Source organism: Euleptes europaea, chromosome 3, assembly GCF_029931775.1.
Source record: "Euleptes europaea isolate rEulEur1 chromosome 3, rEulEur1.hap1, whole genome shotgun sequence".
NCBI lineage: Eukaryota > Metazoa > Chordata > Lepidosauria > Squamata > Sphaerodactylidae > Euleptes > Euleptes europaea.
The window spans coordinates 123945882-123963213 of NC_079314.1; the positions used below are offsets into that span (position 1 = coordinate 123945882).

The window sequence follows — 17332 nt, forward strand, 5'->3', positions numbered from 1 at the left end:
TAGGAAGAGCAATATATAGTCAGAAAGGGGTTGGGTTTGAGCTGAGTATTGTCCTGCAAAAGTATTGTCCTGTAAGTATCAAGATAATGTGCTAATGAGGGTATGGTATGTTAATATGGAACCATTGTATCCTGAAGTGATCTGTTAATGTGTGTAATCCAAAACTAATCTGTATGGCTATTGTTGAATGTTGTCTTTGTCTGGAGGTTTTTCAGGGCAGGAAGCCAAGCCTTATTCATTCTTAAACTCTCCTCTTTTCTGTTAAAGTTGTGCTGATGTTTGTGAATTTCAATGGCTTCTCTGTGCAATCTGACAAAATAGTTGGTAGAATTGTCCAGTCTTTCAGTGTCTTGGAATAAGACCCTGTGTCCTGTTTGTGTCAGTCCATGTTCAGCCACTGCTGATTTCTCAGTTAGGTCACAAGGTCTACCGGAAACCAACTCACACAGATCGCTACTTACACAAAAACTCCAACCACCACCCCCGACAGAAAAGAGGAATAATCAAAACATTAATGGACCGTGCAAGACGGATCTGTGAACCACAGTTTCTCAAGGAAGAAACTAACCATCTAAATCACGCACTGCTAGCAAACGGCTACTCCAAGAATGAAATCAGAAGGGCCATTGAACCAAACAAAAATCAGAAAACTCAAGAAAAACAGTCTCCCATAGGAAAGGTATTCTTGCCATTTATTAAAGGAGTCACTGATAGGATGGAGAAACTTTTGAAAAAACATAACCTACAAACAGTGTTTAAACCCACCAAGAAAATACAACAAATGCTACGATCAGCAAAAGACAAAAGAGACCCCCTCACCTCTGCAGGAGTATATCGTATACCTTGCAGCTGTGGAGAAGTTTACATCGGGACCACAAAACGCAGCATACAAACAAGGATAAAAGAACATGAAAGATACTGCAGACTTGGCCAACCTGAGAAATCAGCAGTGGCTGAACATGGACTGACACAAACAGGACACAGGGTCTTATTCCAAGACACTGAAAGACTGGACAATTCTACCAACTATTTTGTCAGATTGCACAGAGAAGCCATTGAAATTCACAAACATCAGCACAACTTTAACAGAAAAGAGGAGAGTTTAAGAATGAATAAGGCTTGGCTTCCTGCCCTGAAAAACCTCCAGACAAAGACAACATTCAACAATAGCCATACAGATTAGTTTTGGATTACACACATTAACAGATCACTTCAGGATACAATGGTTCCATATTAACATACCATACCCTCATTAGCACATTATCTTGATACTTACAGGACAATACTTTTGCAGGACAATACTCAGCTCAAACCTAACCCCTTTCTGACTATATATTACTCTTTCTACACCCTTGACACTGAGAGACACTGTCCTTCAGTGTTACTACTCTGAAGATGCCTGCCACAGTTGCTGGCGAAACGTCAGGAAAGAAAATTCCAAGACCACGGTTACACAGCCCGGATAACCTACAAGAACCAATTCTAACATAATTCAAAATTGTATCTTTACCTGAGGTGGCAACGGTTACCAAGATAGAGTATCTTTTAGCGAGATATAAATTCTAAAATCATTGTCACTAAACACTGTAAATGACCTCCTTCAGCAAATTTGTTCTGCACCAAATTTTTTGGGTTTTTTTGGGTTTGGGGTAATCAAACCCAGACATTTTCAAAACATCTGGAAAACCTGGATTTTTCAAAATAAATTGGGTTAATAAAACCAAACCTAAAAAATATTGAAAAAAACCCGAATCTTTCAGATCCACCCAGATGACCTTCTCTGGGGTCTGGAGAAGGCTGGGGGATGGATCTGAAAGCAACCCCCACCCCCCGCTTCTCCAGATCCTGGAGAAGCGGCAGGGTGTGGCGGATTTCTGCCAGTTCTGCCCTGCTGGCCTTCTCCGGACCCAGGTGTGTGTGTGTGGATTTCTGTAAGAGGGGGAGGGAAGAGGGGGGAAATGGTGGTGGGCCAAACTGGCCTGAATAATGCCCCCCAAAATTGGCATTATTCAGGATCCGCTTTTTGGCTACCTTTATTGCTGCCTCTTTTCCATACTGGTAAAAAAAAAAAAAACACCCCAAAATGCCAAAAAGGTATTTTATGGGGTTTTTAAAATTTCAGTATATTGATATGCACACTCCTAGATTCAGTGTAAGGCAACTTCATGTGTTTGTACTTCGTTCAAGTTGCAGCAAATTTGTGGCGAATCCATAGGGTTTTCAAGGCATGAGAGGGACAGAGGTGGTTTGCCATCACCTGCCTCAGTGGTAGGGATGCTGGGCTTCCTTGGTGGTCTCCCATTCAAATACTAACTGGGGCCAACTCTGCTTAGCTTATGAGATCTGACGAGATCGGGCAAGCCGGGGCCACCCACGTCGGGGCTGTGTGCACGTACTTTGGCTTTTGATGGACACAAATCTGGGGGGGGGTATGTTATGCCTGTAGAAGACTGGGGGTGTATGTTTTGTAGTGCTGGTTATGGTCTGTGAAGCTTTGATTTTCAAGTTTTGTCAATGGCTTGACTGTGAGCAGCTCTTTTATGGCAAGAAAGATGGAAATAAAAACTTTAAAATAACTAGAAATAAATGATATGGGCAAGAACAGAATCCGACTAGGGACAGGCCATTCCACACACCCATATTGTTGTTTCAAAGGTGTCCTTTGATTCTCCTCTATTCCTTATCACACAGTTTCCTTTTCATTGTCTTTAATCAGCAGCTTGCTGGTAGGTTAATATTTTACTTGGAATCTCAGCAAGAAAAATGGTACAGAGAAAGAGACCGCAAAGGGTGTGACGTTGAGCAAGAGGTTGCATGTGGACATGGAGAAGAAGGAGAGCACACAGTCTAGCCTCTCTAGCCAGCCCACGTTGCTCTTCTGGGAGACTGCCAGGTGCTCGAGACCTTCTAACTAAGAGACTTCACAGTGCCTGTCAACCCAGTTTCTTTTCTTGTGGACTGAGAAACCTCTCCAAGGTCAGGTATCTGAGACCTCCCTCCCAAGCGACTCTTTCTCCCCAGATGCCCCGAAATGTGGGCAGTGGCTCCACTCCCTCCCACCGACACCCGTGGCTCCGCTGTTCCCTCCCAAGACACTCCGGCTCCCCAAGGCCCCTCTCTGTGCTAGGACCTCCCCTCTCCCCCCTGCAAGTGGGGCAGGGTACTCACCAGCATGGGCTGCAGAAGAGGAGGAGGAGGGAGAGGCCAGGCGCAGCGTCTCCTGCCAGCTGGCCCGCTGCAGGCCGGGCGCTGGGTTGCAGCTGCTGTTGTTGTTCAAGGAGTCCTGGTCACATGGAAAGAGGGAGACAGCAGATCAGGGGATTGGGGGCAACTCTGTAACGCTGCAGCAGAAGACGAGGCTGTCTCCTCTCAGCTGGGGACTCCTCAAGACAGTGTCGAGGGACACTGCGGAGACCTGCAAGATTCCCAGGGGACAAGCTTTCGAGTGTCAAATCTTCCCTCGTCAGATACAAGGGAAGTCTGGAGAGCTTATTCGCTGGAAATCCTTTTGGTCTCCAAGGTGCTGCTGGACTCAAACCTTGTTCTTCTGCTACAGAGCAACATGCCTACCTACCTGAAAGTATTGAGGGTGCAAATACCACTGACCAATGCACATTTTGGCAGCACCAACTGGCTGCGTTTGAGCCCTAGAATAAACTAGGTGCTAATTTATTCATTTTTATTTATCTCCCGCTTTGCCACCACTTTGAGTCTTGGCGAGGAAGGCAAGCTATAAAGCAGAGGCTGGATGAACACTTGTCGGGGATGCTCTAGGCTGAACCTGCACTGAGCAGGGGCATGGACTAGATGGCCTCTATGGCCCCTTCTAACTGATGATTCTGACTGGAGAAGAGGAGGTTGAGGGGGGACATGAATGCTCCCTTGAAGTATTTGAAGGGCTGTCACTTAGAGGAGGGCAGGGAACTGTTCCTGTTGGCAGCAGAGGATCATAGGACTCGCAATAATGGGTTTAAATTGAGGGTGGAAAGGTACCAGCTGGATATTAGGGAAAAAATTTGTTACAATATGAGTTGTTCAACAGTAGAATCAGCTTCCTAAGGAGGTGGTGAGCTCCCCCCCCCCCTCCGGCAGTCTTTAAGCAGAGGCTGGACAAGCACTTGTCAGGGATTCTCTAGGCTGATCCTGCATTGAGCAGGGGGTTGGACTAGGTGGCCTCTATGGCCCCTTACAACTCTAGGATTCTTTGCGCCCTGATTGGGACCTGAAGTGGCTTTGCACAGCATCCTCCCCTCCCCCACTTAACCCTCACAGCAACAACCTTGTGAGGGTAGGTCAGGCGGAGAGATGGTGGTGGGCCGAAAGTCACCCAGCAGATTTCCATGGCAGAGCCAGGATTCGAACCCTGGCATCGTAGGTCCTCGTCCAACACTCTAACCACTACCCCATGCTGGCCGAAACTGGTGCTGCAGAGAAGCAAAACTCCCCAAAGCAACAGGTGACACCTCTGGACTCAGGGGCAAAGGGGCTGAGAATGCAGAGACCCTTTTGCAACGTGCTGGCCTGCAGTGGCTGCTGCTTCCACACCCCGTGTTTGTTTCCCCAGGCTCAAGAAGCAGGCGACCAAGTCCCGCAAAGAGCCGAGGACACCATCAATGTGGCGGAGAAGCTCAGAGGCGGTTCTCGCAGCAGCCGCCACCTTCCAGGCCTTTGGGTTTCCTCCCAGAGAAGCAGACGAAGGAGCCTCCAGTTAAAGCACTGGTTCCCAACCGGGGGTCCACGGACCCCCAGGGGTCCGCGAGAACTAAATTAAGGTCCGCGAAACAAAGTTACAAACCCATAATAAATTAACATTTTCAATTAAAAGTTTTCTATTATAAAAATATATTCAAATATTATTCTAAGTTTAATGTTTAACTAACAGTTATGATTAAAGTTTATTTTCAAATTCTCAGCATTTTTATTTTGAACCTTGGGGTCCCTGCACGGAACAAAAAAGTCCTAGTGGTCCCAGGTCAAAAAAAGGTTGGGAACCACTGAGTTAAAGGGACTAGGCAAGTACGTGATGCGAAAGACCCCTGCCCTAAGAGCCATGGAGAGCCGCTGCCGGTCAGAGTAGACAATATTGACTTTGATGGACCTTGATGATCCTATTCAGTATAGGGCAGCTTCATGTGTTCATGTGGACCTCTGAGCACAGCTGAGGTGAATGAAAGCTTGTGAGGGGTAGTGGAGGTGGTGAGATGGGGGACCAGAGACAGCAGACATCCTCCCACTGGTGTGGGGAGGCCAGACGGAGAGGCAAGCCATACTGAACTAGGGCCCCCTTCATACCAGGCGTCGCAGTCATACCCCAGAGTAGGGCGTCGCCACAGCTGCCTCTGTGAATGGCTCGAGGAAGAGACAACATAAATGCACACAGGATGCATCTGCTGGTGCCGGCTGGGGTCCCTGAGCAAGCCTCCTCTATAGCCAGCCCACCGCCCCCAGCACAAGTCTCGGCCCTCCAGGGAAGGAAGCACCAGCCGCCAGCCACACCCGGAGGTGCTCGGCCTCTCTTGCCTGGAAGCCTCTTCGTCCTGCCTCTGCTTCAGCAACTCACAACACCCCCACTCCCCACCAATCTTTTCTCCTCCAGGTCCCCAAAGGTGCCAAGCCTTCCATGACACTTTGTTCCTGCCCTCGTTTCCTGGCTCCGGATTTAGCTGCAAGAGGGCACAGCCACCCACCCCAGACCCCCGCTCTGGGGATGGGAGGGCAGCTGCGTCTTCTGGGAGCAGCAGGTTTGGCTTCAGAGGGCGTCCATCTCCCCCCCCCCATCCAGATCAATCTCTGTCAACTGATCCCCCAACTGAGGGTTAATGTTGCAGCGGATTAAGTGGGGGCGGGGGAGAAGCGGGAAGCCTTAATCCCAAAGGGGATTAGCGCCCAACATGTGGGAGAGCAGGAGGAGGAGGAGGCAGGCTGTGCCCGGACTGCTGCACTGCAGGCGTGGAGCCAAATGCAGCCCGAGGGGAGACAGCCCACAAATGCCCTCATCAACACAAGCCGGGGGGGGCTTGGGAGGAATTGGGGGTGTGTGTAAATGGTTGATGTAGTAATTAACAGCAGAGGTTTGGAGCGGTGGAGTCTGATCTGGAGAACCGGGTTTGATTTGATTCCCTGCTCCTCCACATGAGCAGCGGAGGCTAATCTGGTGAACTGGATTTGTTTCCCTACTCCTCCACATGAAGCCAGCTGGGTGACCTTGGTCTAGTCACAGCTCTCTTGGAGCTCTCTCAGCCCCACCTACCTCACAGGGTGCCTGTTGTGGAGAGGGGAAGGGGAGGTGATTCTAAGCCGGTTTGATTCTTCCTTAAGTGGTAGAGAAAGTCGGCATGTAAAAACCAACTCCTCCTCTTCTTCTTCTTCTTCGAAAATTCTGCCCCCCATTCTCCTTCTCCAGGATTCTCCCCTTTCCGTCTCTCCTCTGACTCGCAAGAGCTCCCCACCCCCTGTACCCTGGGCACATTCAGGCCATTGGACTGGGGTTTGAGGGTTTGTTTATTTATTTGCTTAATTATTTACTTCATTGATACCTCATCTTTCTCCCCCATGGGAACCCAAAGGGGCTTCAATACTGACCCCCTCCTAGGAGGTAGGCGAGGCCAAGGGTAGGTAACAGGCCCAAAAGTCACCTAGTGAGCTTCCATGGCAGAGCGGGGATTTGAATGTGAGTCTCTCAGATCCTCGTCCATTACTCTAACCACTACACCACACCAGCAGCCTAATTGGTTGATTTATCAAGTCATCTTTTTTCTGCATACCCAAGGAATCTCCTGAGCAGGTAGAGCCCCCAAGCTTCTCTTGGATGGGGAGGGCCCACTCCTTTACCCTCTGACACATGAACACATGAAGCGGCCTCATACTGAATCAGACTCTTGGTCTATCAAAGTCAGTATTGTCTACTCTGACCAGCAGCAGCTCTCCAGGGTCTCAGGCAGGGGTCTTTCACATCACCTATTTACCTGGTTCCTTTAACTGGAGATGCTGGGGATTGAACCTGGGACCTTCTGCGTGCCAAGCAGATGCTCTACTACTGAGCCAGGTTCTGAGACAGGGGTCTTTCACATCACCTACCTACCTAGTCCCTTTAACTGGAGATGCCGGGGACTGAACCTGGGACCTTCTGCATATCAAGCAGATGCTCTACTACTGAGCTACGGCCCCTCCTGGTGCTGCAGAATGCAAGGAGGCCTGTAGCAAACAGCCTCTGAAAATGCCAGGTCAGGGACAGCACAATAGGCTGAGTGGAAGGTTTCCATGGAGCCGGCCTCTGGACAGGCCTGCCCCAAGGTCTGCGGGACCCAGGAGACATCTTACGGGCGCCTCCAGAACAGCTTGGACGTCTCTGGAGTGCAGACACAGCAAAGGCATCAGAGAGGAACCGTGGCTCAGTGACAGAGCTTCTGCTTGGCATGCAGAAGGTCCCAGGTTCAATTCCCAGGATTAGGAAGGAGGCAGGGTTTGCAGCCTCCTGGTGGTGGCTGGAGATCTCTGCTATTACAACAGAGATCAGTTCACCTGGAGAAAATGGCCGCGGTGGAAAATAGACTCTATAGCATGATACCCCATTGAAGTCCCTCCCCTCCCCAAACCCTGCCCTCCTCTGTCACTAACCCTCAAATAGCTACCCTATCAGGAGGTGATGTGAAAGACCTCTGCCTGAGACCCTGGAGAGCCACTGCCTATGTCAGTAGACAATACTGACCTTGATGGACCAAGGGGTGGGGGGTCTGATTCAGTAGAAGGCAGCTTCATGTCTGTTCCTGTGTGTTTGGGGGAGGGGCTGTGGCTCAGTGGTCGAGCATCTGCTTAGCATGCAAAAGGTACCAGGTTCAATCCCCAGCATCTCCAGTTGAAAGGATCAGGCAGTATGGGAGGTGAAAGGCCTTTCTCTGCCTGAGACCCTGGAGAGCCGCTGCCAGTCAGGGTAGACAATACTGATGGACCGATGGTCTGATTCAGCATAAGGCAGCTTCATGTGCCTTCAAAGGCATGAATCATATTGTTGCATGTGCCGTGAAGGGGGACTGCCACATCTCCCTGTGGCAGCAAACACAGGTTTGCCACTGTGTAATGTAAGCAGCAGCCTTTGAGAGTTTGCAGCATTATGTGGCCTTTACCAGAAAGAAGCAGCATCCCACCTGCCCCACACTTGAGGAGGAGGAAGAGGAGGAGGAGGCATGTTTTGGCAAGAGGTAAACCCCAAAAGGGGTCGCCATAAGTCGGCTGCAACTTGAAGGCTCTTTACACACACACAGCTCCTCTCAAAGGGCTCAGAAATCAGTGAGAGAGGGACAGTGAACATGGGAACTCTGGGTTGGGAGAAAGCTAAGGAAATGGAAAGCAATCCCTCACTTGCACATGGTTCAATGCCAAAGCAAGGCACATGGGCCAGACAGGACTCTGCTGGCCCCGCATGGAGAATGTGCCGTGCCCGCTTTACGAATCTCAGCCGTGACTCCAGTGCTCATTTTAAGTGGGTCATGCTGCTGCCATAGCCCCACAGCCAACCTCTCTGCCCATTTGAGGAGAAGGGGAAGTTCTGCCATGGCTCACTCGCACGAGTCGCCCCTGTAGCCCCCTCCTCCTTTGGCCTGCAGGGATTCCACCCCCCCCCAGTCTAGCTCCACAGCCCTGCTGAGCCCCTCCCTGCCCCAACCTCTCCACACTTCAGAGGGCTCTTCAGGAGCTGCAGGGAACCCCCCCCCCCCCAGTTGAAGCCTGGAGGCCAAAGAAGCCCTGCTTTACCCTGAGGGAACTGGCAGTGCCAGGACCCCTCCCACTGGCACCCCAGAAGACCCAGGCAAGGAACACATGAACACATGAAGTTGCCTTCTCCTGAACCAGACCATCAAGGTCCATCAGTCAGTATTTGTCTACTCAGACCGGCAGCGGCTCTCCAGGGTCTCAGGCAGGGGTCTTTCACATCACCTACTTGCCTAGACCCTTTAACTGGAGATGCTGGGGATTGAACCTGGGACCTTCTGCATGCCAAGCAGATGCTCTACCATTGAGCCACAGCCCCTCCCCTAAAATAATAGGAAAACCACAGAAAGTTTAAAGCATTGAAACAGTTAACATATAAACACATGAAGCTGCCTTATAGTAATCAGACTATCTCTCCATTAAGGTCAGTATCGTCTACTCAGACTGGCAGCTGCTCTTCAGGGTCTCAGGTAGGAGTCTTTCATGTCACCTGCTGCCTGCTCCTTTTTAGTTGGAGATGCTGGGGATTGAACCTGGGACCTTCTGCATGCCAAGCAGATACTCTTCCACTGAGCCACAGCCCCTCCCCCAAAGGTAAAGTGGGGGGGGGCTTTCCAGGCTGCCCCTGCTTCCCCTGGCCAGCTGCTGGTGGAGTGTGCCATGTCCCTCCCCTGCCACCCTCATCTCTGCTGCTCCTGCTTCTGTGCCTGCCTGCCCACACTGTGTCCCTCGCCAATTGACTGCCCCTGTCTAATGCCAGGGGTTTCCCTCAGCTGGGATTCTTCTCCGTCTTCTCGAGTCCGCTGCTGAGTGACCCAACCCAGACGAAACATCTAGGTGTGGATCTAGTAAGGAACGGGGCCTCCGGCCCTCCCGTCCTGGCCCAAGCATTCTCAGCAACGTTGCCGTGTGTCTCTGCCCGCTGGGCAAAGCAGTGAAACCCACCAAGCAGCTCTGCCAATGCAGCTGCAAGACAGGCAACCTGCTGCTCCGCTCCCCCCTTGGCAAGCTGCAGAGTGCATCTGGCCTGCTGGCTCTGCTCTTGGAACAGAAGCAGGGAGGAGAGAGCTTTCAATAAAGGCAGGCAGGGGCCCTGTCCTGGTTTCTTGATGCTGAGAAACACTTCGGAGCTTTTCCGGCCAAGCGGCATCAGAGCCAGCCGAGCACTTTGGGACGGCAGCCTCTTCCTGCTCTCAGCAGCCTCATAGCCAGCCCACGCCCTCGGGAGTAGAGTTGCCAACCTCCAGGAGATCTCATAGAATTATGGAATGATAGAGTTTGGAAGGGGCCAGAGAGACCATCTAGTCCAACCGCCTGCTCAATGCAGGATCAGTCTAGACAAGTGCTTGACCAGCCTCTGCTTAAAGACTGCCAGAGAGGGGGAGCTCACCACCTCCCTAGGCAGCTGATTCCACTGTCAAACAACTCTTACTGTAAAAAAGCTTTTCCTAATATCCAGCTGGAACCTTTCCGCCCTCAATTTAAACCCATTATTGTGAGTGCTGCCAACAGGAGCAGCTCCCTGCCCTCCTCTAAGTAGTGACAAGAACTTCAAGCACTTCAAGAGAGCCATCCTGTCCCCCCTCAACCTCCTTCTCTCCAGACTGAACATTCCCAGGTCCCTCAGCCTTTCCTCGCAGGGCTTCTTGGTCTCCAGGCCCCTGATCATCCTAATCGCTCTCCTCTGCACCTGCTCCATTCTGTCCACATCCCTTTTAAAGTGAGACCTCAAGAACTGACACTATACTCCAGGCGCAGCGTATCTCCTGGAATAACAACTGATCTCCAGATTTGGGGAGGTAGTTGTGAATTTCCTGCATTATGCAGGGGGTTGGACTTGATGGCCCTGGTGGTCCCTTCCAACTCTATGATTCTATGTCAGAAAGCAGTTCCCATGGAGAAAGTGGCTGCTTTGGAGGGTGGATTTTATGGCATTATGCTCCTCTGAGGTCCCTCCCCTCCTCAGGCTCTAGAATCATAGAATCATAGAGTTGGAAGGGACCACCAGGGTCTACGCCCAAATCTCCAAGAATTTCCCAGCCCTACTCTGGAGGTTGTCCCCAACAGTGGGTCAGGCGTTGAGCATAGGCTGAAGAGGTCTGGGCCCCAATCCCCACCTAGCCATGAAGCTAACCTGCTGGCCTCAGGCCAGTTGACTGCCCTTTCTCAGCATAATCAGAGAGGAGTGCCGGGCTGGAAACCCTCTCCTCACACACTACCCTGAGAACCAGCTGAAGGTTGAAGGACCTGAAAGCCACCCTCCCCGATTCTAGGCCTTTGCGGTGGATCCCCTCTCCCCAAAGCAGACCAGGCCGGCCAGGCAATGCTCCCCTCATAGGGTCGCCAATCTCCAAGTGCTAGCTGGAGATCTCCTGCTATTACAACTGATCTCCAGACGATAGCGATCAGTTCCCCTGGAGAAAATGGCCGCTCTGGCAATTGGGCTCTATGGCATTGAAGGCCCTCTCCTCCCGAAACCCCGCCCTTCTCAGACTCTGCCCCAAAAACCTCCCGCCAGTGGTGAAGAGGGACCTGGCAACCCTACTCCCCTTACCTGCGTGCCGGTTGCAGTCAGGTGGAGAGTGGTGGGCCGGTGCTTCTGGGTCTCCCCTAGGGTGGGAGAAGGTATTGGGGAGACGGAAGGGGAGGGAGGCCCCTCCTCCAGCCTGGTCCCTTCTTCCTCCTCCTCTTCCTCCTCCTCGTTGTCATCAATCATCTCAAACTCCTGGAAGTCATCCTGGAAGGAGCAGATGGGGTGAGGCTGTTCGCATCGCTCCAGCACCAGGCAGTCCTGGAAGGGAAGGGAAGACACGTGGGGGGTCACCCCTTGCTCTGGCAGGTGGGAGGCCAGCACCCCCCCCCCAAAAAAGCATCCCCCTCCTGTATCAACTTTCCCTGCCCAGTGGTTCAAGCACCCAAACCACAGTTGGGGAGAGAGAGGCCAGGTTGTTTATCCAGATGTTCTCATGCCTCGCTTGAACTACCTCAAGAGGAGGAGCTCCCCAGCATTATGGGGGGGAAAATGCATAGCTCTGCCCAGATCCCTCCAGGAGTGCCCCTGGAATCACAACAGATCTCCAGACTGCAAAGATCAGTTCCCCTGGAGCAAAGGGCAGCTTCAGAGGGCAGCCTGTGTGGCATCCACACCCCTGCTGAATTCCCTTCCCTGCCCAAACTACACCTTCCCTGAGGTCCACCCCTACATTTCCAGGAATCTCCCAATCTGGAGCTGGCAGACCTCCCCAGCTGGCCTTGGGAGGGGGATGGAGCCCCCTGCAGAGCCGCAAGTAGCATTTCAAAGCCAGGAAGGAAGCTGGAATCATAGAATCATAAAATCATAGTGTTGGAAGGGACCACCAGGGTCATCTAGAATCATAGAATCATAGAGTTGGAAGGGACCACCAGGGTCATCAAGTCCAACCCCCTGCACAATGCAGGAAATTCACAACTACCTCCCCCTCACACCTAGTGACCAGAAGATGGCCAAGATGCCCTCCCTCTCATCATCTGCCTAAAGTCACAGAATCAGCATTGCTGACAGATGGCCATCTAGCCTCTGCTTAAAAACCTCCAGGGAAGGAGAGCTCACCACCTCCCGAGGAAGCCTGTTCCACTGAGGAACAGCTCTGTTAGGAAATTCTTCCTAATGTCTAGACAGAAACTCTTTTGATTTAATTTCATAGAATCACAGAATCATAGAGTTGGAAGGGACCCCCAGGGCCATCAAGTCCAACTCCCTGCCCAATGCAGGAAATTCACAACTACCTCCCCACTCCACACCCCCTAGTGACCAGAAGATGGCCAAGATGCCCTCCCTCTCATCATCTGACTAAGGTCACAGAATCAGCACTGCTGACAGTTGGCCATCTAACCTCTTCTTAAAAACCTCCAGGGAAGGAGAGCTTACCACCTCCCGAGGAAGCCTGTTCCACTGAGGAACCGCTCCAACTGTTAGAAAATTCTTCCTAATGTCTAGACGGAAACTCTTTGGATTTAATTTCAACCCGTTGGTTCTGGTCCGACCTTCTTGAGCAACAGAAAACAACTCGGCACCCTCCTCTCTATGACAGCCCCTCAAGTACTTGAAGATGGTTATCATATCCCCTCTCAGTCTTCTCCTCTTCAGGCTAAACCTACCCAGCACCTTCAACCTTTCCTCATAGGATTTGGTCTCCAGACCCCTAACCATCTTTGTTGCCCTCCTCTGGACAACTTGTCTACATCTTTCTGAAATTGTGGTGCCCAAAACTGAACACAGTACTCCAGTTGAGGTCTAACCAGAGCAGAGTAAAGCGATACCATCACTTTGTGTGATCTGGACACTATACTTCTGTTGATGCAGCCCAAGACTGCGTTTGCCTTTTTAGTTACAGCATCATACTGCTGACTCATGTTCAGTGTTTGGTCTACTAAGACCCCAAGATCCTTTTCACACACACTACTGCTCAAACAATTCTCCCCCATCCTATAATTATGCATTTGATTTTTCCTACCTAAATGCAGAACTTTACATTTGTCTTTGTTGAAGTGCATTTTATTAGTTCTAGCCATTTCTCCAGCCTGTCAAGATCATCCTGCACCTTGGCTCTGTCTTCTACCGTATTTGCTACCCCTCCCAATTTAGTATCATCTGCAAATTTAATAAGCATCCCCTCTATTCCTTCATCCAAATCATTTCAACCTGTTGGTTCTGGTCTGACCTTCTGGGACAACAGAAAACAACTTAGAAGCAGAGCACCTATCGTTTTGGATGCCCCAGCACCCACCTGAGAAGCCCCAGGACCTTCTGCAGCCCACTCACCCTCAACTTATGGGCAAACCACCCACATGGGCCTCAAAATGCCCACACAACTTTATTCCTGCACATCTGCAAGAAAGGCTTCCCGGGAAGGCGCCTGTTCTCCTGCTGAGTTCCTGGCTGTAACGCTGCCTCTAATGCCCCGTCTGTCTGGATATGGTCAGGAAGAGAAGAACCTGGAAACCTGGCAGTTGCCATGCGGCATCCATGAGAAGAAGGGCTGACCCCGAAGAACCCTGATCACCCCACTCCTTGGCCCCCACGGCTCACAGCTCTTTCCTCCCTGCAGAGCCTGGGATGCTTCTGCCTCCCACTGGAGTAGACCTGCCAACTAGCCCTGCTTGGCACATGACCCCTGCCTGCCCTCTGGGGTCAGAGCCTCTCTCGCCACTCGGCTACCTTCTTGTGAAGAATCTGAACACGGAAAAGGCTGCCAGACATTTTGGCTCTTTTTAAGCGTGCATTTTGGTCACCTGCGTTTCCTAGTCATGCTCTCCCAAAAGATCAGGAGCAGCACATTAAGAATTGATGCTTCCGGAAAGTCTTGGCATCGATTTAGCTAAACTCTCCTCCCCCCCCCCCAGTTTTTCCAGCTTAAAGATGCTCTGAGCCTCGAAGTGCTGACTCTGAGACTCGGAGGCTGCCGAGTGACGGCTGCTCCTCCTTGACTCAGCAGGGAGCAGGAGCTGACTCAGCTGCGTTCCTCAGGTGACCATCACCTGCTGGGTCAGCTGAGCAGCACAGTCCAAAGTCACTTTGGGAACCAGCCAGAGGGAAGGACCCTCCAGAGTGGATTCTCGTAGCTCTGCAGGAAGGCCCCCAGATTTCCAGCTTGGAGGCAAAGTTTCCTTCATGCACCTTCCCCCGGGGTTGCACATTTCTGTGGTCCTGCCTACTACAGAGCAGAAAATGGGGAGGTGGGGATTCCTCCATCCCAGTCTCTATGCCAGGAGACATGGCACCACATACATCTCTGCATGTCAAACATAGAATCATAGAGTTGGAAGGGACCACCAGGGTCATCTAATGTTTGGCTCTTGTGGCCCTTTCTTACATGCTCAGGGAAATACCGATTGCCACTTTGGGGTCAGGAAGCAATCTTCCTCCAGGTCAGATTGGCCAGGGATCCTGGAGGGGTTTTTTTGTTGCCATCTTCTGGGCATGGAGTAGGGGTCACTGGGTGTGTGTGTGTGGGAGGGAGGTAATTGTGAATTTCCTGCATTGTGCAGGGGGTTGGACTAGATAACCCTGGTGGTCCCTTCCAGTTCTATGATTCTATGAAAGCCTGGTGTGGATTACTCGCCTTGTATGCTGTACGTACTGTTGCATATTTTTGTAGCCAGCATGGACCTGAGTCTAAAAGGCTTGGCTGCCAATCCTGCATCTGCCAGGACTCATTTCCTCCCTTGGACATTTTGTTTTCCATCTGTTAAGTGGGGCTTAAAGCATTCTGCTCCCAGCCCTAACCCCACCATACAGCTTGCCCGGGATTTTGCTGCATGGCTCCCCTAATCCATTCCAAATGACACACTTTTCATACCAGCTTTCACGCTGATGCCAGTCAAATGGTGGAACTCCTTGTCCTGTGCCCCAGAGGTGCCACCAATGCACATAAAAACAAAATTTTACAGACTCCAAAGACCAAAATGTGGCCTTGCTGGAAAGGCAGAGGTTAGAGAGCCAGGGGACCGGAGGGGATCCCCGTGACAGGCATCTTTAATGACACGGGCCCCGGCCGAGGGGCAGGTGCGGCTCCCCGGGTAGCCCCTCACCTTCTCGTAATGGTCTGAATCATAGTTCAGGCCGATGCCGCAGTCGTCGGTGATTTCGGACAAATCCTCGTCATCAAACTCCTCCAGACTGATGTCCTGGGGCGGCCTGAGGAGACAGAGAGGAGTGAGTCAGGATGGTGGGGGCGAGTGAGTCGAGCCTCCCCCCCCCAACCTATTTGCACCTAAAGCACAAGCCTCGACTTGCCTATCCAGCATGATTTTGGAGGCAAGAGGCAGGGACTCAGTGCCGTTGCTGTGTTCTGATGAGGGAAGCGCGGATGGTGCAGAGACAACCCCATTGTGCAGGAGGGCCACCAGGGTGGGGAGTGTTTCCCCCATTCACCCACATCCAGGAACTCTGGGGATCAGAAGCAGCCCCCCCACCCTCAGTCTAGGGTTGCCAGGTCCTTCTTTGCCACTGGCGGGAGGTTTTTGGGGAGGAGCCTGAGGAGGGCGGGTTTGGGGAGGGGGGCTTCAATGCCATAGAGTCCAATTGCCCAACTGGCCATTTTCTCCAGGTGAATTGATGGGAGAAAATCGGCTAGAGATCAGGTGTAATAGCAGGAGATCTTCAGCTAGTACCTGGAGGTTGGCAAACCTACCCCACTTGCATCCGAATAGCAGTGTGCAGCTGGTCAGGAACACTGATGCTTTGGAGAGACTAGAGCCTTGTGCTTAGGGTTGCCAACCTCCAGGTATTAGCTGGAGATCTCCTGCAACTACAGTTGATCTCCAGCTGATAGAGATCAGTTCACCTGGAGAAAATGGCTGCTTTGGCAATTGGACTCTATGGCATTGAAGTCCCTCCCCTCCCCACCCCCCACCCTCCGCAGGCTCTGCCCCCAAAATCTCCAGGTATTTCCCAACCCGGAGCTGGCAACCCTACTTAGGACCTAGGACCGCACAAAGAAAGCACTGCTTCCTCCACCTGCCCTCGTGTGCCAATTCTGCTGCTCAGGCTGCCACCTACTGGCTGCCCCCCCTCCCCGCTTAAGGCAGCCCCCCTGGCATCTACAGAGGCCCAAGCCTTTCCTATAGTAGCTCCCTCCCACCCTATGGAACAGGTCCCCTGGGAGAGGGGCTGTCCTCCTAAGAAGCGTTTAGGAGGCACTGCAGGGCCATTTGCTTTGCAAGGGCTTTTACTGGTGTGTAGACTTCAGGTGTTTGGGGGGGGGGGGAGGCGGAGAGTTATTTAGAGTTTTATGGTACTCTGCATGTTCTTAAATTTGTCCTGGTATGCTGACTGGAGCTACAATAGAAAGGAAGGCTATAAATATTTTAATAAATATATTATGCCAAGAGTTCCATTAGAGGCTTTCTCCTGCTTGAGGTCAATCTCATGTGCCTTTACTACAAGAGAGAATTTTGGCAAGTGCATTTTCTCCTCTCTTTGCACAGCAGTCTTGGGAATGCCTGCCAAACAACGCCCCTTCCTGCCAGCTGCTGAAGCCACAGCAGCCTCCCCCTGAGCCCAGAGGAAGGGTGGTGTGTGTGTGTGTGTGTGTGTGAAGTGCCGACAAGTCGCTTCCGACTCATGGCGACCCTATGAATCAAAGTCCTCCAAAATGTCCTATCCTCGACAGCCTTGCTCAGATCTTGCAATTTGAAGGCTGTGGCTTCCTTGATTGAGTCCGTCCATCTCTTGTTGGGTCTTCCTGTTTTCCTGCTGCCCTCAACTTTTCCCAGCATGACTGTCTTCTCCAGTGACTCTTGTCTTCTCATCATGTGAGCAAAGTACGACAGCCTCAGTTTAGTCATTTTAGCTTCTAGGGTCAGTTCAGGCTTGATTTGATCTAGAACCCACTGATTTGGGGGTTTTTGGTGGTCCATGGTATCTGTAACCCTCTCCTCCAACACCACATCTCAAAGGAGTCTACTTTCTTCCTGTCAGCTTTCTTCATCGTCCAACTTTCACATCCATACATAGAAATAGGGAACACGATGGCCTGAAATTAACTTGATCTTAAAGGTGGGATATAAATATCTAAATGCCTCAATAACTCCCGGAGACCATCTTGCAACATCCTGAGGTGGGGGGGGGCTCCCAAAGGAG

At 51.5% G+C, this 17332-nt stretch overlaps 1 protein-coding gene across 1 annotated transcript in view; it reads right to left on the reverse strand.

Moving 5' to 3' along the window:
- Positions 1 to 17332, reverse strand: part of MAPK8IP2 (mitogen-activated protein kinase 8 interacting protein 2) — a 49630-nt gene that overhangs the window by 18741 nt on the left and 13557 nt on the right. The window contains exons 2-4 of the mRNA XM_056846671.1: positions 15280 to 15385; positions 11264 to 11500; positions 3169 to 3283 (exon numbers count right to left, since the gene is read on the reverse strand). Of these exons, the coding sequence (XP_056702649.1) occupies positions 3169 to 3283; positions 11264 to 11500; positions 15280 to 15385 (458 nt within the window). The remainder of the gene's footprint in view (positions 1 to 3168; positions 3284 to 11263; positions 11501 to 15279; positions 15386 to 17332) is intronic.